At 44.8% G+C, this 27,373-nt stretch overlaps 1 protein-coding gene across 1 annotated transcript in view; it reads right to left on the bottom strand.

Moving 5' to 3' along the window:
- JPH3 (junctophilin 3) overlaps positions 1-22,777 on the bottom strand; it is a 117,772-nt gene extending 94,995 nt beyond the window's left edge. Inside the window, exon 1 of the mRNA XM_038368903.2 lies at positions 21,529-22,777. Coding sequence (XP_038224831.1) covers positions 21,529-21,910 — 382 coding nt within the window. The 5' untranslated portion in view covers positions 21,911-22,777. The remainder of the gene's footprint in view (positions 1-21,528) is intronic.
- Positions 22,778-27,373: the final 4,596 nt, after the last annotated feature.

Raw genomic sequence — 27,373 nt, 5'->3', positions numbered from 1 at the left:
CTTTGATAATACAACTAGAGCAACAGCCATTTGCTGTGTAGCACTTTCTGCATAATCAAGCAACACAAAGTGCTACCCGAAGCATGAACGACATGAGAGTAATGGTGTGAGTGCATTTAGGAAAATGCAGTGTCCATTATGCGGTCAGCAGCATCCCACAGGCTGCCGTGGACATGGACACCAGGGCCATGTGGTTGGGGCTAATGCTTGATGGCAGTTGCTGAAAGAATAAATGCATGGAAAGAAGGTGAAAGTTGGGAATCCAAGCCAAGGAATCCCAACCACCACCCTTGTAAAAAGAGCCATGGAAGTCAATGGGAGTTTTGCCACTCACTTCAGGGGGAGCAGATGCAGGGCCAGAATGAATAAATAAGTGGGCCTGATTCTAATTTCACACATGCTGGTTTTCCAGGAGAGTGTGTATGTGTGTAAAAGCTTTTGCATTCCACTTCTTGGTTGCCGCCCCTCCCAGTGCCCTGCTTCTTGACATGACTGGAGTGTCAGAAAGTTGGTGCGGGGTCTCTGCACTGGGGTGAACATTACCCTGGCTAATGGCATCAAAACGGAGGAAGGGGTCATTTGTTTCCCACTAGATCAACATAACCGTATATCCCCTGTCTGCAGTGCCCTCTAACTCTTTCCCTCTGACGGCTGAGTAATCCTGGCTTGTGCAATCTCTGTTCCTGTGTCAACAAGCAACAGGCTTCTGAGAATCACAAACTAGCCGACAAGGAGATCTCACATGTGCGCACACACATACATGAACCAAAATAATTTGGGAAGGTAATTGGAGGTGGGGGAAAAATTGACATGCTGAAAGATGGATTGCTGAGAATATTCCTCCTGACGATAGCAAAATCTTCAGCTGCATCCGTACCAGATGGAGTGCAAGAGAGGAAACTGACTCACCCGAAGTAAAAAAAGAAAAGATTGTGGGCCACGGGGTGGGGGGAGAGAAGAAAATGGCTGATTCTTTTGCTTTTCTTTTTATCAAGGAGGGGAAGGATGGTGAACTACCCGCAGCAGGGATCCTAATTCCTGCTCTGGGAAGGAAAGAATTAGACGGTGTGCATCGAAGATACAGGAAACAACAGAGATCAGCAGTTCCCAAGGCAAAGACCAGATAACAGCCTTTGCCAAAGGTTAAAGAGGCACTGTCACCTTGGGATCTGCTCCAGAGTCAGGCAAAATTTTTTAATCTAGTGAAACCTGGGAGCAAACCCTTAGTAATCACACACTGTGAACAAATGCTCTTCCCACATTATTAACAAAAACAGCAATGGGGAGAATCATAAAAAGTCAAATGACTTCCCTCCATTTGTGCTCTATTCTCTCAGCTTCAGCTGTTACAGTCAATGAGGTCAGTTTCATTGTCGTTTATAGTCTTTGGTTGTTTGGGTTGCCAAACCCTTAGGGGAAAGTTTTATTTATTTCACAACTGGTTTCAGAGTTGTTGGGTTTTTTTTGAACTCTAGAAACATTTCTATTGGCCTTTAGGTTTTGTAAAATCTTTTCACACAAATCCAAATTTGAATGGACAGTGTCTCTTTGCAGGCAGCTAAGAGGAAAGAAATGAGTGGAGTCTGACAGATCATTTTTGGTTGAAGTTCTAGGATAAAAGGTTCCACGTTCCTGAGAACTGGAAAGTTGCAAAGGTAACATCGCTGGGCCTCATTATTCATCTCTTTCCTGGCACCTGACCTGGCCTGCTAATCGGGAACTCACCCCTGGAAGAGATATTTGTGAGGCCACAACTCCTGCACTAGAGCTAGATGGAAAAAGGACAAAAACTATTGTCAGAAAAAATTCCATTCACTTTTTTCCCCACCTTTCATCAAAATTTTGAAAGATTTCAATGCACTTGGCCCATCACCTTCCAAGCAAAATGCAAAACCCTCTTCCCTGAGTTGGCCTACCTGTCAGAACAGCAAATACTAAATAAATCACATGCCAAACTGCAGGCCCTGCTCGTTAGGGTGTGTGTGGGGCTTGTCTCCTATGAGCTCGAGCTTGCCAACCCTGATTACAGAATGCACTACACCTTAAAGGGCTCAGGTGATCCTCCTATAAAAAGCTGCCATGCGGTAGGAGAAGCTTTAGAATCCATAGCAGAGTTTGCAGAGGTAGGAAAGGCTCCTGTAAGGAAGACCCTGAGACCAAGCAAGGATGCCTGGGAAAGGCCCTGCCCAGCCAGGAGAGGGATTGCAGAGACCCTAGACAGGAAGGTCTGGGAGGAGGAAGAGAAATCTTGTGTTGTGCAGACTTAGGGATGGACTTGTTTTGGGATGTTGAGTTTCATTTGCTGTTCATTTTATATTAATAACCCTAGTCCTCAGAGGGGTATTGTTGACCAAGAAAAGGCCTGAAGGGACACTTTATTTGAACAGTCCAAGTGGGGAAACTGAGGTAGACTGCCTGTAGCATGGCCCTAGGCTGTGAGGGGTTGCATGGGAGGCTGTTGACCCCAGTTACACAATTATTCAAAATGGCCAAGAGAGGGAGAGCAATAAGTGTTTCCGGGGGGGGAGCCCCAAATCCTTGATGGGGAAGATACTGGTGATGCATACTGCCGTAGTGGGCACAGAATGGCTCCATACTGCCTGCTGGTGAAGGGGGAGGATTCTTTTACCTCCAGCACCACCGGACGCTCCTGAATGCAGGCCCAGAGCTGGCCTGGGGCAGAGGATTTACCCCTGACATAACTGTTGATGGCCGTAATAAATCAGTTGGGTGCTGGTGGGGGGGTCTAGCAGCAAGTTTAGCCTAGCTGATGGGTTTGACCGTGGGTGAAGCTGGAAGTTAAGTGTGAGCTGTATTGAGAGCAATAACATGGTGGGGCCCATTGCGACACTAATGGGCAGAGATGTCTGGTGGGCTGAAGGCTGGTGAATAGTTTTGTCTCATTCCTCTGCCACAGCCTCTTATGTGTTCTCTACTACAAACATTTCCAGCACCCCCTTGTGAGGAGCTGGGAACAGAGGCAGAGTTGGCTGCTTTGGAACTGACCCACCCAAGCGAAGAGCTGGGGTCCAGTCTGACCCCTGAAGTGTCACATCCATTGAGCATGGTTCTGAAAGCAGGGATCAGAATGTATCTCTAGGTGATGATCCTGCCAGCAGATCCCCATGGGTGCAGGGGTCACCTTGCACAGAGCTGGTTATAGAAGTGAGCGTAAACCTGGGCTCTAGAGCACTAATCCTTGGGGAGGCAGTGTGGCCTAGTGAACCGAGCACTAGATTGCAACACTAGAGATCTGGGTTCCATTCCCAGTTCTGCCACTGGCCAGCTGGGTGACCCTGGACAAGTCACTTATCCCCATTTTACAGCTAGGGAAACTAAGGCTAAGGGAAACTGGAAAGGGACCAATATTGACCTCCTCTTTAAAGTGATGAGATCTCCTGATGAAGAGTTAGGCATTATTATAATTATTCTGCTGCCTTGTGCCAGTCATGGGGGAACAATCTCTCTGTGCCCCAACTTTCCCATCTGAAAAGTGGGGATAATATTGTGAATACCTGAGCAATTCATACAGGTGTTGGGAAGATTGATTAGCTCCTATTTCGAAAGTGCTTGAAAGATTTGACGTGTTATGGACTTTATAAGAATAATGTTCTATTCGTTTTGTTTTACTTAGTGCTCAAGTGAAGGTGCTCTTATGTCGATGGGGGAGCTTCTTTCATCAGCATAGTTAATCCACATTCCAGAGAGGCTGTAGCTGTGTTGAAGGGAGACGCTGTCATGGACATAGTGCTATCTGCACTACGGGGTTAGGTCAGTATAACTGCTTCACTTAGGGGTGTGAATTTTTCACACTCATGAGCGACATTGTTATACCGATATAAATCTGTAGGGTAGATCTGGCTTTAGGAAAGGTATTTTTACAGCTTATCCCAAGGCAGTGTGACAGCAGGGAAATAAAAGGCACCTGCTTTCTGTCCTCGTGCCTCTCATTTCAGAAACCATCCCTGCCCTTCCGTCCCACTTATCCGAACCATACATTCCTCCTTCCACTTGAGTGGATGGGAGAAGCAACCTTCTCAAATGCCCCTCCTTCAGCCCTGCTACCTAGAGATTGTACTCCTTTGACCTCCAAAGGCTCAAACTATGGGAAGTGGTAACGGTGACTTAGTGATGGTGCGTTTCTCCCAGAACCAGTCCTGCACCAGTGCCCTAGCTTGGTGCTAGGAGGTGCTGTACTGCCTTTCAGGTGAGACTTAACTACATGTGGTCTAGACCTCAGGTTTTATGGAAGATCCCATCACAACTTAGTAAGTGAAGGGAAGTTAAAAGCCCTGGCCAGGTTCCAAATGGGGCACTAATTATTGGTATAATGTTCACTAAGCAGTTTACAGGCAGATATGAAGACAAGGGGCCAGATTTTTCAAAGGTATTTAGGTACCTAAAGATGCAGTTAGGTGCCTAGTGGGATTTTTGAAAGCATCTAAACACCCTTACCTTTAAAATTGTGGCTTAAGGTGCCTACCCCAAAGAGCTTGGCATATAAGCAGACAACATACAGGGAAGGTGTAGGGGAAGTTGAATATCTAACTAGCCAAAAACATTCTCATGGCTGTGCACACATCAATAGGAACTACATGTGTAAATTACAAGCTCCATATCATGTATACAACTTTAAAAATCTGAGGCACAGTTTAAAAAGTTATTCAATTGATTTTGAATTGATTCAGTTGATCCTGTAAATGAGTGTAAAGAGATGTACTCTAGGCCCATTTTATCAACTGAGAGGGAGGGAGAACATTTTGGAAAAGAGGTTCGACTATTCAAAAAAAAAAATGCATCTCCTCTTCTCCCTCCCAGCCTCCAGCTGAAGAGACATAACAGATTTATTTATAATAACTGATACCATACTCAGCACATGAATGAAACTATAGCCATGTGACATGCAATGCTGCAATGACTGTTCAGTGTTGCTGTCTGCTACTTCAGGTTGAGTGGCCTGCTTTCTATTGTTTGTTTTTGTACTGGAGTAAGATTGTATGAATGGCATCCCCTGGGAAATTCACAAAAACAAGTTCTTGCTCCCTGGAGGATATCCCGGTGAGCCTGAGTTTCAAATAAATAAACAGCGCCCAGCAGGCTCTTTATTATAGAGAGTAGAAGAGCAAAATGTCAGATCTGGCACATTAAATTGATGCACTAGCATTGCTCATCTATTATACCCAATCAAATGTTTAGACCCAGCCTTTCTATCCCTTAGCATACACAATTCTTGTGGATTTCATTCACCAAATGCAGTGTCATTTATTTGACTATAAAATCTGGCACTTCCCGTCTACACCATCAGATAGACAAAAGAGCAGGGGTTTTTTGAATGGCTGAACCTTTCTTCCATCAAATTTTTCCTTCTATGAAACGGGCTCATCAAACATCTCTAAAAGCTTGCAAGTTGCCGAGCTTATTGGCCTTGATCCAGTGAGCAGAGCACTTAAGTGCATGTTGTACTTTAAGCACATGGGGCTACTTACATGCATACTTAACTTTAAGCATATAAGTGCTTGTCCTGGTTTGAGGCCAGCATGTTCCACACCTTCCAGGGATTGAGTCTGAAACACTCAGATAGGGGAAAAAAAAAAAAAAAACCACCACTGATTGGTTTGTGGACCTAGCACTTGCACTCAAAGGTCCTTAGCCTAGCTCTGCCAGTCTCCAGATCTCTAAAATGGAGATAGATACCTTTGTAAAGTGCTTTGAAGTGTATGGCTGCAGAGTGGCACCCGAGTCCTAAGTGGTGGTGTTCTGACACGGTCAGGTCAAAAGAATCTTGCATTTAGAAAAATATTCCTTCCCTATGTTACAAAAATTGAGTTGAAGAAATAAATAAAAACAGCCCCCAGTTAAGTGCCAGTTGTTTTTTAGTGCATGTAATAGGGTGGCCTGCCCCTTTAAGGACCCGGGGCCAGCCAGCTGTGTTCACTATTTAGATAAAGCTGAGAAGTGGGCAGGTGCTCCCCCAAAAAGAGCTGTAGGAAAGAAGGGACAGCCAGGAGTTGGTGCAGTGAGAGATCAGGCCTGGCCTGTTCCCCAGTTATCGGAGAGCAGAAAGAGACAGTTGGTTAGGGAGGAGGGGTTGGGCCCAGCCTGAGAATGGGGTGAAAGTTCCCCTTCTATGAGAAGGGTGTTACAAGGATTTGCACAGTCCAGGGGAGAAGAACTGTGGTGTTTCTTGGTAAGGAGAGCTGATGGAGAACAACAGATCCTGAGGTAGGAGGAACTGGGTCCAACTGAAAGTTGGGGGGGGGGAAGAGATTTTTAAGGGTTTTTTTGGATGTATGAGAGTAGAACCCCCAGCTTGGGAATTTTTTCACATAGCTTTTGGACTGTGTGGAATTCTTAAGTGGCTCTGAGACAAGGGGAAACTGAGGCAGGGTGCTGTAGTGTCACCCCAGGCTAAGAGGGGGTGCAGAGAAGGCCTATACTGTAACAGTGCATGCCAGGTTAACAAGGCTATATCTGTGCAAGGTACTACAATTCTGGCTGTTTTTCAGGTTGCCTAAAATAGATAGACAGATATAGGTACTTGGGCCTTTGCAGAGGTTGTGAGTGGCAGGCTTCAAAAACTCAGTTTCTTTGTTGTTCCATTTGCTATTTGAAGCATGTCCAGATTTGCATGGTATGAAGACAATATCAGACCAATGCAGCAATCCAAAATGTGGACACCTTGCTATTGCACTCAGTGGGGCTTTGCAATTAGGTCTGAAGGGCCCAAACTGCCTGTCCACATTGCAAAACCAAATGGAATGAATAGTACCTTGCAAATCATTAGTTTATCTCATTATTAATCCAGCTGGTGAGTTCACCTTCTCTCTTATCTGTAGATTCTGTAGTATACTAATTAAAGGAGTCTAACGACAATAATTAGGACGATCTCTCTGCCATATCTTCTTCTAAGAGATCTTCTGAATTATGACACAAGAAAGCATGTTGTACAGATATCACTGGCCAGCAATTCAATATCAGAGAGGCCTGGGGAGCTGTATCTATGGTAATATTCATGTAGTTGTTTAAAAAGCATATTTAGCATCTCAGAAAATATATCCCAAGGAAATTGAAGTGTGAGAAGAAAAAGGAGACTGCATGGCCCAGTTTCAGGACCCAGAGCCTTTTGCCCCTCATTCATTAGTTCAAATTCAGCTCAGGCTGACAGTAAACAGAAAACATTACTTGCTGATGGTTGGGTGACTTATGTGAGATGGGGAGCAGGGGGGGATGTCTCAGCTCAGGTGCTGGTGGCCTTGTCACAGAACCCACCTCATTATTTATAACTGGCATTAATTCGTCTCCATATTGGCAGTCTCAGCAGAGGGGCCAAGGAGTGACTGAGCCATGGAGATTGCATTCCCCTCACCCTTGAAAGTGGCTCCTCTAGAGCAGCTGGCAGTGGGGCTGAGGTTGCACGGATGCTACCCAGGTTGTGGCTACATACAGGCCCCTGCTCTCCCGTGCTGCCAGCCCAACAGCTTTCATGAGCATCATCTCCATTTTAATATACAATTCAAACATCCCAATAGATGCCTCTGTTCATCACTGGTGGGAAACACTTGGGCTGATTCTTCTCTTACTCATGGAGACATGAATCAGGAAGGTGATAGAACTTCTCAGGCCAAAAGCAGTGCCAGGGAGAGGGAAACCAGGCCCAGAGATTCCCAATGTGCTTGCAAGCAGGTGGTGAGATTTTCTTTTTAAAAAGGAGCTTGTGACAGGGTGTGTAATGAAAGAGTTAACTGGAGATAGAGGAACGAGTGCTCCTGGTTGCACCTGGAGGGTCGGCCAGGCCCAAATGAAGATGAAGCTCAGGCCAGGGAGGTGCTGGGTGGTGACCCTAAAGGGAGGAAGCTCAGAGGAAAAGCAACTGGGAAAGGGAAAAACTCTTGTAGTTCTCTCAGGAGACTAGAGTGGGAAAAAAAGCCTAGAGGGGGCAGAGGTACTGGAAGCTCAGGGAGGGGCTGTTGGTAAAGGTCTGAAGGAAGGCCAAGCTAGGAAGAAGTCTAGGGAAGCAGCAAAGCATATGAGGGAGCAGACCTTAGCTGCCTGCCACAGGGTCCCTGGATTGGAGCCCAGAGAAGAAGGGCCTGGGTTCCCTCACGTGGTGTGGAACCATGCTGACACAAGGGGAGAGAGAACTGTTGAGTTTGGCGCTGGGCCACCAGGAAGAAAGCCCTGGGAGGCATCCCTCTGCGCAACAGCAGAACAACCACCCTGCAGAGCCCAGGAGGAATGAGTCAGAGTAGGGGGGAAGAGTTAAGATTGCTTGAATTTACTTCATTGGGCTCTTTGTTTGCTCCAGAAGTGGCGGGGACTGAATGTGACCTGGCTAGAGAGGTAAGTCACAAGCAGAGAATTGCAGGGCAGGAGCAGCTGTCAGCTGAGGATGCTAGCAAAGGAAAGCTGACCATTTCCAGCCCTGAGGGGGTGCATCAGCAGTGAGTCAACTCCCAGACAGCACTAGAGAACAAGGACATCACAGGCAGTGGCAGAATGATGGTTCCTTGCTCCACGTCCTCAGCACCATGTCTCAGCACTGACTCGGTGATCACCTACAGGCAAAAGGGGTAGTTCAGTCACCACATCCACCCATCGGGTCCGGTCTCTGCTAACGCTGCTGACCAAGGTGCCAGCTGATGCGGGCGTTAGGCACTGCACTAAGATGACTGGGTCTGATTGTCAAGGTGCTGGACCGGGAGCTGTGGGTGCCTGGCCCTTCTGAAGTTTAGACCCATTTTCTTTGGAAAAAGTAAATGCTGACTTTTCCCAAGATTGCAAGGGGCACCCCAAACTGGGGTGGTCATGTAGCAGCCTCCCCCATGGCTGGGCAGAAGTATTATGTTTTTAGACAGAGTACCAGTGTTTGTTAAATACAAAAATGGGAACTGGGTTCTGAGTTGCAGGACTAATGTTGATGGGCAGGTAAACAGAGAGGGGAAGCATTTTGAAATGTTGTCTATTTTGGATAGTTTTTAATTGTCTTCATAGTCATACACACACACATGTAATTACTCATCCATGGATGTGCACATATATATGTGTGTGTGGGGGGGGGGGTGTGTGTGTGTGTGTGGTTGTGTGTGTGTATATGTATGTATATATGCCAGAAGCAGAAAGCATCAAGTGGCCATCTAATTTGAACTGTGGCTCAAATAGTGTGATTCCCCATTCATCTTTGTGTGTGTGAGGGGGTATTTGGCTTTTGTGTTTAAGCTGCAGTTTGCCCCCAGGGGCACCCTTCCCCTTGTGGTCCCACCACTGTCACTTAAACCCAAGAAGAGTTTCCCTGTGTCACTTCTGCCTACAGGGCACAGGGAGCTTTGCTCCACTCTAAAAAGTGAGGAAAATTACACCAGTCAATTGCTTGTACCTTCCGCCCAATATCTGCACCAACCACAGCTGTTGATTTGACACCAAGATCTTTGATCTTTCTGCTAATAGATCCACTTAGGGAGCAGTCACTCCAGTGCCTGAAACTGCACTACACATTCTACCAATGGAGAACCTGACCTGCGATAAACAGCCCAGTAGCTGCAACATCAGACTAATGGGATGCCTCTGAACTGCCTGTGGCTAACAACACATGGGCAGCTAAGGAGGGCTGCAGAGCTCCACCTAAAATGGTGACCTAAACCTATCACTGGAGTCGCATAGAGGTCTAGGAAGAGCCGCAAGTGATGCTTGAGGCACTGGATGAGGTTCAGTGACAGTACAGCTTTTGCAATGCCAAGTAGACATGGAGCCAGCTGCAGACTAACCTCCTCCCAGCCCTTCCTTTGATTATATGTGTTCAGACCATGACTAGATTATACTAAATAGGGCCACAGTTGGGAAGAGATTTCCCAGCACTTCATGGTATTAAGCCACTATCCATGTGGGCTAACCAGGTTGGGTATATTCCCCCCCAGGAATATTTGGCAGAAGCCACACCAGAAAATGACACACACGTTTAGCTAGGCTCACATCTGTGATGGAGGAATCCCTGCATGCTAATATATACATTTTAGACCATGCCTGACAATGGCTTCTAAGGCATTTAGGCTACATGCTTTGAGAGGCAAAAACTCAATTTGCTTGCCACCGTGTACCGTAAAATACAAATATATTCTTAGCCTTTCTGCCTACCCCAATAACCCTGTATCTATATCCCATCCTCCCCCATGAATCTTGTGTGTGTTTCATTAGTAACTTCCTTTTCCAGCCAGTGTTTAGAGGAGAATACCTTCAAAAAAAATTGTGGCTGTTAACTCTAGTGCGTTGCTGCGTTTCTTAAAGTCTCAGTTCCTGGAGTCATGAGAATCTCAGCTTTCATTTTATAAAAGGAAATCTCTAGCCCTCTATTTGCAAAGCAAAGGTGGAGGAAAATGATCCCCCTAAAGGCAAATCAAGCCTATTTATGGGGAGAGGGGAACGATCATGATTTTAAATCCAATCTCACAATTCTGGGGGCCTGACCGGGGTTTGCAATGATTGTTGAATGCTTAGGGTGACAGTACTGGACTGCTCAGTTGTGCTAACTCCATGTGAAGCTAGTGGGAATTGAGCGAGTTAGGCAGCTTGTAGAAATAAGACCCATTACTGTCCCCAGGAACAGACTGACTGCTCTGGAGGGAGCTCGCATGCATGCTCCAGTCCAGGCTTCCTAACAAAGCAAAGCAACAAGCCTACAATCAGAGCTATGCGGGTGAACCCTCATGGACTTGTCTGCATGATGGGGGGGGGGCAGGGAGGAGGACGACATATTAGGCTTTAGCATGTAAGATGCTAACTGCATTAAAATACATTGTCTCCTTAATATTTCTAATATGCTTCTCTCACAAAATACAGTAGAATCTGGCTAATTCTCACTCTGCTAATCCTCCAACCCTATAATCTTCCTCAGAACTCTGTGATCTTGCCGCACTTTGCAGCAAAGCTTTCACAGCAGATTATTGTAGTAAAGTCTCAGGTTGCTAAGGGCTTGTCTAAATGCAAAGGTGGTACTGCTTTAACTATACTGGCACACTCCTTCTTAGTATGGATGCAGATATATCAAAATAAAGGTGCTTTACGTGCTTTAAGTATAGCAGGGGTCCCCAAACTGTGGGGCATGCCTCCCCCTGGGGGGTGAGGAGGACCATTTGGAGGGGTGCAGCTTGGATCTGGGCTAACCCCCACAGGGATGGAGAGGGGGTGCTACCTAGCATGGCTTCTGGCCCTGGCCATGGCCTCAGCCCCCTTACCCCTGTCTCCCCTTCCTCCAAACTGCAGCCCTGTTCTTGGCCCCAGCTCGGTGGCATGAATGAGACAAAGGGGGACTCCAACCCTGAAAAGTTTGGGGACCACTGCATTAGGGCCAGAAATGCCAATCTTCCCACTAATTTCAGCATTGCTTGCGGGGTGGGGGGAGCAATTGGCTGCCATCCCTACCTGCTCACCTCCTGGAAAAGAGCAGCCAATCAGGAGACAGGCAGAGCTCTCCCCTCAGGAGCTGAGAGGATTTTGCAGGGGCAAGGAAGGAGGGAGCAGAAAGAACGCAGCAGCTCTGCTTTCCTTTGCCCCGCTGTGAACAATGGATCCGTCTGCTTCCTGCTCTTACCAGGCCTGGGAAGGGGGAGTGGGGTTAAGAACCCTGGGAACTGCAGCGGGGCACCTGGGGGGAAGGCTAGAACAGATGTAGAGGCTGAATAATGAATGGCTGGGGCTGGAGAAAGGGCAGGTGTGTGTGGTGATGGGGGCAGCAATTAATTAACGAGACGCTTGGGGAGAAGCTGGGAGCTCTGCACCCTCAAGCAGCCACGAGATTCTGCAGCGAGGACCAGACTCACTCAGCGCATTTGGGAGAGCTGGCGACACCAATTGGCACACCACTCCATGTGGGGGTGGGGCGAGGGAGTTCAATCAAAAGACAGACCAAACCCCACAATCTCCCTTTTTTTAAACTCATTATTTTGGGGCCAATCCCATGACTTTTTGGAGGAGCAATTTGTTGTTTTTAACTTGGGGGTTGGCAATCCTGAAGACTTAAGAACATGCTTAACTGAATGGGTCTACTCCTGTTTTAAAGCTAAGAACATCCTTAAGCCTTTGCAGGATCTGGGCCTTCTACCTCCTGATTTATGCCTACTGCCCAGGGCTGAAAAAGAGAGTTGCTGGGGAGAGAAAGCACACTAATAAAATCCTAGACTCTGGGGATGAAACTAACCCCCTTCGTCCATCTCCTTGCCAGTGTCTAGGGCCGTTGTCTGTGTCCACATTTGCTAGGGCTTATTTTGGTCCAGCTTTAAATAAACCAAGAGACAGGAGCTTCCACCACTTCCAGCCTCAAAACTTCCTGCTTATCCTTGCTGGATCCAGTGGCTGGAAATTGAAACTAGACATTTTTAGACTGGAAATGAGACGTAATTTTTTTAGCAGGTAGTGAGTAAATGAACACTGGAACAATTTATGAAGGGTCTTGATGGATTTTCCATCGCTGGCAATTCTTAAATCAAGAGTGGATGTTTTTCATAAAGTTCTGCTCCAAGAACGATTTGGGGGGCCGGTCTCTGGCCTGTGCTATGCAGGAGTTGGAGTCGATGATCACAGTGGTCCCTTCTGGCCTTGGGATCTATGAATCCCTCTCCATCATCGTCATCTCTTTTACGCTGTCCTGCAGGCATGGACTGACTTTCTCATTCCAGTGCATCAAACCCCTCACTCCCCATTCAATTCCACCTACAGAGACCCCCAGTTCTTATACACACCTCAGTGTAATACCCTCTCCAGCACAGCATGGACACTATAAACACATAACGTCTGGGTCTCATCTTATCTACATCTCATCGTTATGCTGTAAGCTCCTCCAGACTGAGCCAGACCCTTAGCTGGTGTAAATTTACATAACACTATTGGAGTCAGCTGTGGAATAGGCTCCATCTCCTTATTTTTGTGGTTTGTACAATTCCAAGCATGTCAGCATTCAATTAACTAATAATAATTCTACACATTAATATATGTCAGTGTCAGGAAGTATTATTTTCCCCCAGTAGTCAGTTACCATTTCCTCTTTCTTAGTTTCCTCCCATTATTCTATTGTCCAATCCTGAATAATTCCTCTCCCTCCCTGGTGTTTACACCATTCTGGTATTTTTCTTCAGTCATGTCAAGGGTAAAGCAGAACATAAAAGTTTATCACTGATGCCAATCCCAAACATTCAAAAATCATGAGATGGGTTTCTGCTTTCTTCTTCCCCACCCCTGCCAAATCATGAGATTGAATTAAAAACCGTACCATTTTTTAAAATAATAAATATTGGGTTCTTTTTAGTTGGTTTCTGAGCCTTTAAGGGTCACCTTTTCAAGCATTTCTCTACAAACTTACTTTAGAAAAAAAACAAATGAAGCTGAGAATCTCACATAATCACATGATTCCAAAAGTTGGGACTTTGAGGAAAAACACCAAAGATCACAAGAGTCACAATAAACAAGTGATGGCAAGGCTGTTTTATAAGGATGTTCCAATCTTCCCATTTCAGTTGTTCCTATGATAATTATTTTTTGTGTGAGTTTTGGTGCTGGCGGGAGGTGCCAGATAACAGCCCTAGACAGTGAAGGTCTCTCTGGGTACAGCACTGCATGTGGTAGCTCTAGCAACATCCTGCTTCTGCAGAACACCCTGTGCTCATGTGTTTTGACCCTGATTTGAAGGGATAACCTCTAGGAGTAAGAGGTGAGTTCCGTTTCCAGTTCTCTTCTATCCTTGTGAAAAGCCTCTCCTAAAAAAGGAGCCACGAAGCCCCACTAATGATATATGTACAATAGGAGCAGGGCTGGGCCCTTAGAGGACAATGGCAAAGCTTCCACTGACTTAAATGAGGCAGGATGAGGCCTGATATTCTGCTGGAAAATGTGCCCTAAGGTAAACATATCTGGTCCTTTTAAAATCTAAAATCCCTGAATGAAATTGACAAAAAATACTTGGAAGCACCATGGAAATGAGAGTACCAGCTTCTCTAATATGCCTGTAATCTCCTCCTTGCTTCTGAGTTTTGGCTGAGAGCAAGTGCAGCATCAGTTTAACATCTGAGAAGTCTGTGTCAGGGGACTGTCTCCTGCCCTTGCAAGAGCACAGGCTCAATGATCTAATAGGTCTTTTTCTGTCTCTAATAGCTGTGATGCTGTATGAGATGGCAGCACTCCTTGGCCCTGATATTGCAGACAGGGAGGTGGTCTGGCTAGTACTTTTAGCACAAGAAACCTGCCTTCTAGTTTTATGCTACAGTCTTGACTCTGATACCAGCTCATTATGGCTCCAATCCTGGACCACTGAAATGTGACTAGTCCCACTATAGCCTGGGGTCTCTGTGACCTTAGGCAATTCACTCCTCATCTATTTGTGACTTTGTTTCCACCACCCCTGGTAAAATAGAAATAATTTCTAACCTTGGTAAAGCCCTTTGTCTTCTGTTTCTAAATGGTCATGCTGCAGGGTTCCAGCTGAGCTCCTGCAGGGGGTCAGCAAGGGTTTCCCCCCCCCCATGTCTTGTGGTGTTGCTGTAATTTTTTTTAATCTCCTTCCACTGAAGCATCAGGGATGGCCATGGCCACAGATGGGTCATTGGATTGTGAGGTGGCACTGTGCATTCTTTCTCTCGGGTGCTTGGCTGCCTGGCTCTTGCTCACATACAGAGTCTAACCAATCACCATGTGTGGGGTCGGAAAGGAATTTCCCCCCATGTCAGATTGGCAGTGAGCATGAGTTTGATTTTTGCCTTCCTCTGCAGCGTGTGGTGCAGGGTCACTTGCCAGGATTATCTAGGTGTATCTTACTTCACCATTTCCCTGCTATTGTAGGGGTCTCAGGTGCCTCTATCCTGCCCATTCTCTGCCTATGGCACACAAAAGTCTAGTTTCCTTTGGGCTGTAATACTTGGCTCTAGTTTCAAATGCTGGGTTTAGTGTGGGGGTGCTGGCCTGTGTTATACAGGAGATCAGACCAGGTGATCTGGTGGTTCCTTCCGGCCTTGAACTCTGACTCTGAGATCTTCTGAATAAAAGCTTCAGTCTCTGCTATAATAATAATAAATATTCAAAAAGGGATTGGATACTTCTGTGGATATCTAGAATATCCAGAGTTAAACAATTAACAAGGACAGATTTTGGAAGCAATATTAAACAGTGTGCTTCAGGCCCCAAGTTTGTCTCTGACTGTTAGGTCTCATTGTGGTCTCTGTGTGGGGCAAATTATCCCACGTCTGCCTAATGCAGGATTCTTATACCTTCCTCTTAAGCATCTGGGGTTACTCCTCATCAGAGACAGGACACTGGACTAGTCTGATCTTGTCTGCAAATTCCTGGGTTACTGTGTTTGTTTGTTATTACCTGGGCCAGACTCCTACTACTTGAGTACCTCTCTGTGCCTTGAATGAAGTAGAATGTTATAAAAAAGAAAAGGAGTACTTGTGGCACCTTAGAGACTAACAAATTTATTTGAGCATAAGCTTTCGTGAGCTACAGCTGTAGCTCACGAAAGCTTATGCTCAAATAAATTTGTTAGTCTCTAAGGTGCCACAAGTACTCCTTTTCTTTTTTGCGAATACAGACTAACACGGCTGCTACTCTGAAACCTGTAGAATGTTATGTTTGTCATTTAGTATTTTGATCATTTTTCTGTTCTGTTTTAATTATTGTTCACTTCTTATCATTATTGTATTTTAAGCATGTACCATACCCAGTAAACTTCTAGGCAGCTAGGTGCTTTATAAATAAAGCTATTATTGTAATGAAATTAACAATAATTATTTTAAAATCAGCTTATTAGCAGCAATTAGGTCTTCACCTTTGGATTCTGTAGGAACCTGAATATTTAAAGAACCCTCAGTATTTGTGTTTGTTTCCCACTGCCTTTTTAAAATGCTACAACAAGCCATTTATGGGAACAAAATAACTTGAGAGCTGACACTTCCATGGCACTTCTGCCATCCAGGATATGAACAGTTCTCATGTAAATTTGTCCTTGTGGGTGTTTGGCTCCTTGCATCATTAAGAAAACCTGTGGAAAAATATCAACGCAAATAGCAATACAACACAGACACTAGATTCTGCAAGCACCCTTAATGGCTATATGCAGCGTTAATTTAAACTAGATTGCCTCTACATTAAGGAAAATGGGTCACATCCTCTTCTCTGTTACATTAACTTCAGGAGGGTTTGAATGGACGTAACTGAGAGCAGAAATTGGCCCTAAATTTGTAGACATACAAGATAAATGTGGGCCCTCCACCCAACATTCCTGTTCCATCTCTAATGCACCCATCCATTTACACCTTTAGTTCATAGGATTTACAGGGCAAGGACTTAATTTCATTCTCTGGCTTTTGGGTGGGGGAGGGTAGACATTTTGAATTTTCTTATAACAACACTTAAAGCCTTTTGTTTGTAGATCTCCGAGCATTCAACCAAAGCAGCATTATAAGTATCACTATCTCCATTTCATAGATGAGGAAACTGAGTCATGGAGATGTTAAGGGTCTTAAGCCAGGCTAAACATGGCAGAGTCAAGTATGGAACCCAGGCCTCCTGACTCCCAGCCTCAAACCTCATCTCCCATCCACTGAACCAATCTGCCCCTTGGGGTGGTGATGAGTCACTCCTGTGCTAGGCTCCAGCCAATCCAAAAGCTAGGAACTGGTCTTGTGACTCCCAGACCAGGTACTGAAGCCTCACGGGGCAACAGCAGCTCAGTCTGCTCAACACCACTCTGGGGCTTGGAACTCATTCCTGCCTTATAGTGGCAACAGACTCCCCAAACCTTAGTCCTGCTCCAGCCTTGCATCAGCCCCACCCTGGCCTCCTGAGTCTGGCTTCGACCACTAGGCCTGACCATGCCCAGGACAGTTTCCGACACCTCCATCTTTTTTCTTACTGGTTGCAAAGCACTCTACACCTCTATGGCAGTCTTCCAAAACCGTCATGAAAATTTGCTAGCCCAGGCACAAAATCAAATTGCTCACCCGTGCTTAGTGAAAATACAAATGATATTGCACTTATATATCAAATAAATTATTCACCCCAGGCATGTGGACAAGGAGAACTTTGCAAGACTGATATTGATGATAATCCTTTTGGTTTGGGATGGCTGTGTGGATGTAAGCGGTTTATAAGGCATACAAATTATTGGGGCCCAAACAACCTCAGATGTTTGCCCCGAGACTTCAAATACCAGACTCCCATACAAATCCTGCTAAAATCACCTACATATGGCACATAAGCATTCTTGCAGTTAGCCTTTGGTCTCCTTTTGGTCATTTATCCTGCCCTAGTGTTGTTTGTGGTATGATAACAGATGGAGAGAGAATACACTGAGAAACATTTCTTATTGCATGAAGCATCCTATGCTGAGTTTATGATGGAGCACGTTCTCTGGAGTTAAAAGAATGCTCACTTGATTTATGCAAACTGTTCACCCCCAGGTTGTTGACTTGTATGAGGTTTGTTAAAGAGAGACCTGGAAGAGCTACATGGACCCTTTGTAAGTGTCCCGCTAAGAACGGAGGAGTAGATATTCTCAGCATGGGCTTGGTGAGACATGCCCATTCAGCACAGTGCTACTGTCTCTCTCCAAGGTCCTGAAGAGAGACAAGCCAGTCTTCAGAGACTAGATTGATGGAGCTGTGGGTATTTCCCCCCTTGAGGTTTGGAGAGGGTAATTCAAATTGTGAACATCAGTCAGGCCTAGTCACTACTGTGTCACTTAGCTATTTTAAGAGGGTGCTGGTTCTTGGTATTCTTTACCCAACGTGCCTCAATTTCCAAATATGAAGCAGCTAAAATCGAGATGGGTAGGAAAGAAAATAGCTTTTAAGGCTATTTTTTTCAGCAGCCATTTTTAGGCCTGAGATTGGCAACATTTAATTTGATATTTGCTTAATTTCCCCAACCCCACCTCTTAGTAACCATTGTTTTAGCAACTAAGAAAGAATGTGCTTCAAAATACAAAGCTTTTCCTGCTAGTTGGTGTTTGTTTGTTTTTAAAGGATTTCTGTACTATATTTTCTATTTGATTTGTGGGGTTTTTTTTTTTATAATTTCTTTCCCTTCTCCCCCCCCCCCAGTTCAGCTTGGGGAAATTGTTTAACATTTTAACCAAGCTGTACTGAGGTTTCAATTCAGTAATGAACTCAATGGGACAATTCACTTGCTTAAAGTTATGCCTACAGTAACGTTCCTTGATGAATCAGGGCCTATCCAAAAGATTTCTGATCAGTAGCTCCATAAACAGCAGATCTGATTCACATCTGCATTAATCCAGTTTTATGGTAGTATAACTCAATGAAGTGACACTGGTGTAAAACTGGAGTAACCCAGTGGTAAATCAGGCCCAGAATTCGACATAAAGCAAACAGTAAATCATTCATTTGAAGCCTATTTATGAATGGGCATAAGTAGGAGTCCAGGCTAGAGGGCAGGAAGGGTTTGGATTCAGAGGAGTTGGGGTCTGATATCTTTGCAAAATATGGTTTGTGTGGGAGTTATATCTATGGGATTGTGCATTGAAGTGAGTGTATCTGTATGCAGCAGGGGTGTGTGTGTAAATGTCAGTGTGATATGGGGAAGGGTGTGTTTGAAATGCACATGGTGGGTGCATGTTACATGCATGTGGTTCTTTGTTTGTGGGATGTAATTATGTGGTCTGAGTGGATGTGTCAGGGAGACTGTGAGCATCTGTATGGGGCTGAGGGACTATGTGGGTATGTATGGCAAGACTGAGCATGTGCCTGGTGATGAGTGTGTCTGTGGGAGGTGTGAGAGTCTGTGATCTGCATACGGGGGATGTGTGTGAGAGACAGGTGTGAGAACAATGTGTGTGTTGGGCAGGGGAAAGACACACATGTCTGTGAGCAGGACAGGAAGAGTGGCTGGTGGAAACAAAACTGAATTCTTTGCATGCCATATCCTAAATCCAAGCAAAATGCACAATACATTAGTGCATTATTCCATGCAAAATACGGCTTCCCAAAGTCAGCACTGGCAGGGGTCACTGTAGTTGTGAGACTTTTGCTGATTCTTTGCTTCTTTTCTATCTACTGTTCAAGAAGTAAAATTTCAAGTCAAAACCCCTCATTCACTAGCATCCTGTTTTCCAACCTCTGCTACCCATTCGCTGATCCCTCATTTAGCACCAGTTGATTTACCATACAATGCAAGGGACTGATGTTTAGCATTGGTGGCAAGCAACAGATGCTGGGACAATGATTGCAATGCACCTGAAAGCGACTAAACTAATAATTTGGCTAGATTAATGAGATGCACATAATTTCCAATAGCCGCCTCTTTCTTATGTTAGCCAGACAATTACTCTTTCAATATAATGACTGCACACATCTGAACCCAATTATCCAAATGCATGATGATCATTTAGATTTAGCGCCAGGAAGCCGGGAGATGCCAGATCTGGCCTTTTTGCCCAGACAGAGTGGCGACATCCATTCAGGAAGGGACCATGGCTGCTTGGTACCCAGGGACGCTGGAGCAGAGTTCACCTAAATGTGATTTCTATTGGCTTCAGTCGTCCCAAGGTGAGCATCAGAATGAGATGTTACGAGGAGCTATGCTTTGAAAAGAGTACAACCAGTTCACTGGAGTATACATTTTGTGCTTTGTATTTTCTCTTGGTAATTGCAGGCCTAACCATAGGTACCACTTTATGTAGTTATCTATCACATCCTTTTCCCTACCCTTATAATTGAAATAATTTTGGTACAGATGCCATCCTTTTTTTTTAACCTAGCAATTTTCTTAACCCTTCCTAAAATGACACTTTTTTTTTTTAAATCCCAAGCACAGACTAGATGGGGATGAAAGCTTCATTTCTGGCAGATTTTTTGAGAACTAAGAATTGCTCCTAGTCTGCCCCCAATTTGGGTCTGGTGCCCTTACTTCTCAAAGAACTGTTCTGCTGCAATTAGTCACGGGCATGCATCGCTGGTGACTGTGTGTTCTAAATGCATGCACACTCGGCCAGTCTGGTGACATGCAGTTCACAGAGCCATGTAGTTTGAGACTTTTACAGCCTGACTTCTGTCTGTCTCTACTGAAAATGTTGTTTAACAGAGCCTAGATGTCATGAGGGCCATGGAAAGGCAGTACCGTGGTCAGGCGCATACAGAATCTGTCCAGATCCTATCCTAGCATTTCAAGTGCATAAGAAAAAAATCATTTCCAAACCTAGATTACCTCTGCACAGAAGATTGTCAGTATTTAAAGATTGCTTCACAACACAAACCAAACAGATTTAAAATGGGCTCCTGATTCTTTTCCAGCTATGTGAAGCAGAAGGCTGCAATTGTATTTTCTTTTGGGGAAAACCCAAGCAGTGCAAAATTATTACTTTTAAATAGATCATTCTGTTTCCTTTTGGAAAAACTAAAAGCTTTTTTCAGGTAACATTTAATGTTGCCTTCTTATCTTATCACAAAGCAGTGAGCTCTGTTTTCCAGAGACATGTCCTCCAAGAAGAGCTTTTTCCCAGCTTCCAGGAAGACAGAAAATTGCAATGTTTATGAGACCTATCTCAGTCTGAGAGTTCTGGAAAAGAACACCATTGGAAAGCCCAGTTTTGATAGACACACACCCAAAAAAAACAACAGGCCAACCTTGTTAATTCCATTGGCTTCTAGCAGATAGGCCTGATTCTTCTTATGGTGGCAGTTTAGATTAGATGGAATGATACAGTCACTTGCAGCAGAAATGCAGCTGTTCTGCCTTAAAGCCTGTTAGTCTGACAATTTTTGGTCACCCTCACTGAGTTTTCTTGTTTTTATTTAATCCTCATTTCCCCTCAACATTTTATTAGCCATGCTGAGAAAAGAGCTCTTTCTATCCCTCTGAGCTCCTACAAAATGCATTAAGCTGTAGTGAAATAGGAGCATAAGAACCCTGTTTGAATGAAATTATCTTGCCCGGTATTATCAAGTGTAGGTTTGCATTTGGAGGGGACAGGAAGGCGATACCTGGATGTAAAGATCTGACCCTTGCTGAGAGCATTTGCCATCTATTTCTTATAGCTAGAGTTTCAAATATCCGTACAAAATCTTGCAGCAGTGCAATGTCCATTCTATCCATGGCTGCTTTGCAGGCTTGGTGGAGATCCTACAGGTTATGGTGGTGCAGTAATGACTCTGAATCCAACTTGGCCTATCTCCTTTCAACTTGGCTACGCTGCCTCCTGCTTCCCCGCATTAGATCTGTGTCCCTCTTGCTCCCATACCCTCCTCTGAAAAGCTTTAGTCATCTAAGTAGGGAGAAAAAGCTTAGAGCCCCATTGAACATACGAGGCAGCTTGTGGCAAACGCTGGGATAATGCCGTGCTGGGCTGGTTTTCCTGTATCCTGTAGGAAACTGGTATGATCATCACTCGCTCCCAACTAGCAGGCTGCGAACTCTGAGAGTTCAGCCTAAGCAAAGGGTCCCTCTTATGGGGGAGGCAGGGGAGATTTCTTCTAACCTCTTATTTCCTTTTATCACGGCTTGAGCTGGCTCAGAAGATACTAACACATCACCTACCTCCATCTGAGTAGGTCTCTGTCCCGTAGCCGTCCTGTAATCCATTGCTCCAGGTGCCTTCATATTTGGCCCCATTGCCAGTGCATTCGCGGACCCCGTACCGTCCCTTAAATCCATGAGTCCACTCTCCTTTGTACACCCACTTCCCCTTGCTCTCCACACCGATGCCATGGCGCTTGCCCTGTGCCCAAGTGCCCTGGTAAGTGTTGCCACTGGGCCAGGTGTAGACTCCCAGCACCTCAAAGCCGTGACTCCAGGAGCCTGTATACTCGCCTTGACCCTTCGGGCCGGTACAAATTCCATGGCCGTGAGCCTTTCCGTCCTCCCAGCCTCCACAGTAGGAGCCTCCATCGTCAAAATTAAACCTTCCCCCACTGGACATGCATGTAATTCGGTTTGCAAATCCCCCAAAAGGTGAAAAAAAGAAAATGGCAAAAAAACCTGAATTATTTAATCAAATCTGAATCGTGCACCAGATCCAGCGTGCTGCTTAAGTCAATTTCTTGGGGTTATTCATTCTTTAGGAGGATCCTCAGGATCAGTCCCTTCTTCTCCTGCTGTGGAAACAGTATCACACCAAAAAAAGGGGGGGGGGGGAAATAGCAGCAAGAACAGCAGCAGCTATAGGGTTTTGGTGCAAACGACTCCACCTAAAAATCATCCAAGGCAGAGAGCCCAGGAAAGGGAAATAAAGGGGGAGGGGGAGAAGAAAGTGGTGGTGGGGGGAAGGGAGACCAACAGCCAACAATTTTTTTTTTAAATAATTCTTCTCACATCAGAAGAAATCCAGGGTCTCAGCCCCACGTCCGCGACCTCCACCGGGGGCTGCCCGCTGCTGATACTGACTAGCACGCCCCAGCCCTGGCAGAAGCGGCACCAGCATATTGGAGACTCGTGGCTCAGCAGCAATGCAGTGTCTGTGTCTCCCCGTCTCACGCTCGCTCGCTCGCTCGCTCGCTCTCGCTCACACACACACACTTCACACACTCCTCACCCTAGAAAACAACGGGAGCTGCTCTGATTCCTTCCCCCTGCAAACCTCACTCCATTCGGCCTCCGCTCGGTTTTTGGAATAAGCCCCGCATCTGGGTGCAAAGACGCTTTCAGCAATGTGAAGGATGGGTGGGGTGGGGGGAGAAGGATCTGGAGGGAGGGGGGGGTCTCTTTTTTTGTATCTCCAGTCTGGGGGGGGAAGAGGGGTCGTCTTGCTTCCCCCTTCTCCCTTCGGTCCCCCCTTCCCTTCTTCCTGTCTTCCTAGTGGTTATAAATCTTGCTTATTAAGGAGAACAGCTCCTGCTCTCGATTCCATGCTCAGCCCGGATTTAAAGAGACAGGAACTGCGTAATGTGGAGACTCCCAGAAGAGAGCTCTCCCACCAGATGCTCAACCCACTACCTCCTTGGACACAGCGGGCTTATCTCAGACAAAACAGGCTGCGGGGTTAGCCTGCAGCAGGGTGATGATTAATGGCAGGCTGCGCTCTGTCAGCACAGAACCTAGAGGAAAAACAAACCCTCTGCCTTGTCTCCTTTATTTATTGCTGCCTCTACATTCCTCACCTACCCCCTCCCCATATTTAATTGCTGGCTAGTCTGTGCTTCTGGACCCTGCTTGAAAGAAAGGAGAGTCGATTTATCTTAATGTTATGGGGCCAAACATATTGTTAACCCCCCCCCACTGCCAAGCCTTGGGGCAAAAACTGCCTTTTGTACAGGGCCAAGCACACTGATGGTGCAAAAAGACATTATTAATTAACTATAGGTGGTGGTGGTTGTTGAATGCATACACCAGAGTCTGAGCTGTGTTCGCAAAAAGAAAAGGAGGACTTGTGGCACCTTAGAGACTAACAAATTTGTTAGTGCATAAGCTTTCGTGAGCTACAGCTCACTTCATCGGATGCATTACGAAAGCTTATGCACTAATAAATTTGTTAGTCTCTAAGGTGCCACAAGTACTCCCTTTCTTTTTGCGAATACAGACTAACACGGCTGCTACTCTGAAACTTGAGCTGTGTTCATAAACCATTTGCCATTCTGTCCAATTCCTATTAAAGCTGTCTCACTCCTAAACCCCATTTTACTTCATGACCATCCTTCCCCCACAAAAAGGTGAAAGAGGGCAAAGAGCCAGCAACAAACACACACCAGGATGCTACAGGCACTCCTGAAATCATTTTACCGGCTAGAAAATGATAAACATACTGTAGCTACTCAAGAGGATGCTCCGTGGAGCTGTAGTCACAGCAGCAGTGAATTCAGACTACATAAGGCTCCACTCCTGAAAAAGCATGTGCTTAATTTAAGCACCTGAGTATTCCCACTGGAGATATGTGTTGAAGCTCTTGGCAGGATCAAGGTTTATGTTTTCATGGATTAAAAGTGGGGCTTTGAATTTCAAAAAAAAATATTTTTTTTAATATCGTTCACATGAGCTGGACCCTGGTAAAGCAGAATCCGGGGGCTGGGAGGGAGGGGATCAGCCTCCTTCAGGAAATGTTTGAGATTTTGACTGCTAGCCACATGTTTGGGTAACTGCATAGTCTTTCCACTTTTATTATTTATTTATTTATTTATTGTTAATTAGTGATGGACTCGAGGCAAGATTATGTTTTGATCTGGACTCAGATCTGAGGCCCCAGTTCAGCAAAAAATTTAAGCATCTGCTTAACTTTAAGCAAATGCTTAAGCCCCATTCAAATCCATAAAATTAAGGGGCACATGCTCAAAGACAAATAAATGCTTAAGTGCTCTGCTGAACAGAGATAGATTGCTGAACTGAGACCTGAGTCTATATTTGCCCAAGGGGAGGTTTCAGATGTAGAATTCCCATTCGGGTCCATCTCTATTAGTAATTTTGCATCCTATCCAGTACAGTAATATATTTTAATGTTTATTACATTCTAGTCTGTAAGAATATATTTGTTTGGTAACCTTTAGCCTCTCATTCCTAATTATTCTAAATTACTTCTTTGTATAAGAATAGCATTTAGAGGCCCCAACTAAGATCAAGGCCCATTGTGTTGGGCACTGTACAGACACACAGCTAGAGACAGTCCCAGGGGCAAAGAACTTGGAACCTAAATAGACAAAGGAGAAAGAGATGCAACCAGTGCAGATTGAACAGTTTCCACTGAAACAGTTTTTCAATAGAAAAAGTTCAGCAAAGTGGAAATTTTCACAAAAGAAGTGCCTATTTTCATCAACACTTTTTGGGTTTCCATCAAAAACACAGAACCTGGAAAATTTTTCAGTTTTTTGGCAACCAAAAGATCAAACTTTTTGTTTTATTTCCAACAAAAACCCCAAAACAATTCCAAGACAATTTTTGAAGAAAATGAAATTGGTTTAGACTTTGTCACAAATTTTCAAGGGGAAAAAGGAATTTCCTTGCCAGCTCCAGATACAATATAAAAGCAGAGAGATCAGAGTGATGCCCAGCATGCATCACATCACTTCCATTTTTCCCTCAGCCACTTTAAAGTATCCTGTGTGTATTTTCATGTTAGCCACCTACTTTTTAAATGTGAGCAGCCACCATTCTATTCCACCAGCTAATTCTAAGGAGTCCCATACTCTGTAGAAATCACCTACCAGTGTGTATGCTCATCTACACCAAAAGCCATGCATAGCACAATCACTGGATACATTCACTCTAAATAACATGTACATAAGAATGGCCATACTAGGTCGGTCCATCTAGCCCAGTATCCTGTCTTCCAACAGTGGTCAATGCCATGTGCCCCAGAGGGAATGAACAGAACAGGTAATCATCAAGTGATCCGTCCCCCATCGTCCATTCCCAGCTTCTGGCAAACAGAGGCTAGGAACACCATCCCTGCCCATCCTGGCTAAAAGCCATTGATGGACCTATCCTCCATTAACTTATCTAGTTCATTTTTTTTTTAAACCTTGTTGTAGTCTTGGCCTTCACAACATGTGGGGAGGGATAGCTCAGTGGTTTGAGCTTTGGCCTGCTTAAACCCAGGGTTGCGAGTTCAATTTCTGAGGGGGCCATTTAGGGATCAGGACAAACATTGGGGATTGGTCCTGCTTTGAGCAGGGGGTTGGACTAGATGACCTCCTGAGGTCCCTTCCAACCCTGATATTCTATGATCCTCTGGCAAGGAGTTCCACAGGTTGACTGCATTGTGTGGAAAAAATACTTCCTTTTGTTTGTTTTTAAACCTGCTGCCTATTAATTTCATTTGGTGACCCCAGTTCTTGTGTTACAAGAAGGAGTAAATAACACTTCCTTATTTACTTTCTCCACACCAATCATGATTTTATAGACCTCTATCATATCTCCCTTTAGTTGTTTATTTTCTAAGCTGAAAAGTCCCAGTCTTATTAAACTCTCATTATATGGCAGCCGTTCCATACCCCTAATAATTTTTGTTGCCCTTTTCTGAACCTTTTCCAATTCAAATAGATCTTTTTTTGAGATGGGGTGACCACATCTGCACGCAGTATTCAAGATGTGGGCATACCATGGATTTATATAATGGCAATATGATATTTTCTGTCCTAATATCTATCCCTTTCCTAATGATTCCCAACATTCTGTTGGCTTTTTTGACTGCTGCTGCACATTGAATTGATGTTTTCAGAGAACTCTCCACAATGACTCCAAGATCTTTCTTGAAGATCAGCTAATCAGCTAACAGCTAATTTAGACCCCATCATTTTATATGTATAGTTGGGATTAAAAAACATTTAATGAAACCTTGTTTAAAAAAATCAAGATGGAATTGCTTTTCAAAAGCAATCAGTAATCTATTAATACTGCACTCAGACAAATTTAGGCCAAATAAATATTGCAGGGAGTTTATAGGTGCAAGGCTTAGTGATGGGGTTGTTTCTGTAGCTAGGCCATTTGGCATGCTTTCTGATTTTAAAACTGAATATTATTTTAGGTGCAGCACCTAAGGATGACTATGAGCTGCCAATGTGATATGGCTGTGAAAAAAGCTAATGCGGTTTTGGGATGCATCAGGAGAGGCATTTCCAGTAGGGATAAGGAGGTTTTAGTACCGTTATACAAGGCACTGGTGAGACCTCACCTAGAATACTGTGTGCAGTTCTGGTCTCCCATGTTTAAAAAGGATGAATTCAAACTGGAGCAGGTACAGAGAAGGGCTACTAGGATGATCCGAGGAATGGAAAACTTGTCTTATGAAAGGAGACTTAAGGAGCTTGGCTTGTTTAGCCTAACTAAAAGAAGGTTGAGGGGAGATATGATTGCTCTCTATAAATATATCAGAGGGATAAATATAGGAGAGGGAGAGGAATTATTTAAGCTCAGCACCAATGTGGACACAAGAACAAATGGGTATAAACTGGCCACCAGGAAGTTTAGACTTGAAATCAGACGAAGGTTTTTAACCATCAGAGGAGTGAAGTTTTGGAATAACCTTCCAAGGGAAGCAGTGGGGGCAAAAGATCTATCTGGTTTTAAGATTCTACTCGATAAGTTTATGGAGGAGATGGTATGATGGGATAATGGGATTTTGGTAAGTAATTGATCTTTAAATATTCAGGGTAAATAGGCCAAATCCCCTGAGATGGGATATTAGATGGATGGGATCTGATTTACTATAGAAAATTCTTTCCTGGGTATCTGGCTGGTGAATCTTGCCCATGTGCTCAGGGTTTGGCTGATTGCCATGTTTGGGGTCGGGAGGGAGTTTTCCTCCAGGGCAGATTGGAGAGACCCTGGAGGTTTTTTTGCCTTCCTCTGTAGCATGGGGCATGGTTGACTGGAGGGAGGCTTCTCTGCTCCTTGAAGTTTTGAACCATGATTTGAGGACTTCAATAGCTCAGACATGGGTGAGGTTTTTCATAGGAGT

The sequence above is a fragment of the Dermochelys coriacea genome, chromosome 12 (genome assembly GCF_009764565.3).
Source record: "Dermochelys coriacea isolate rDerCor1 chromosome 12, rDerCor1.pri.v4, whole genome shotgun sequence".
Classification (NCBI taxonomy): Eukaryota; Metazoa; Chordata; order Testudines; family Dermochelyidae; genus Dermochelys; species Dermochelys coriacea.
The sequence above is the reverse complement of the archived record's forward strand: the minus strand, read 5'-3'. Positions and strand labels throughout refer to the sequence as shown.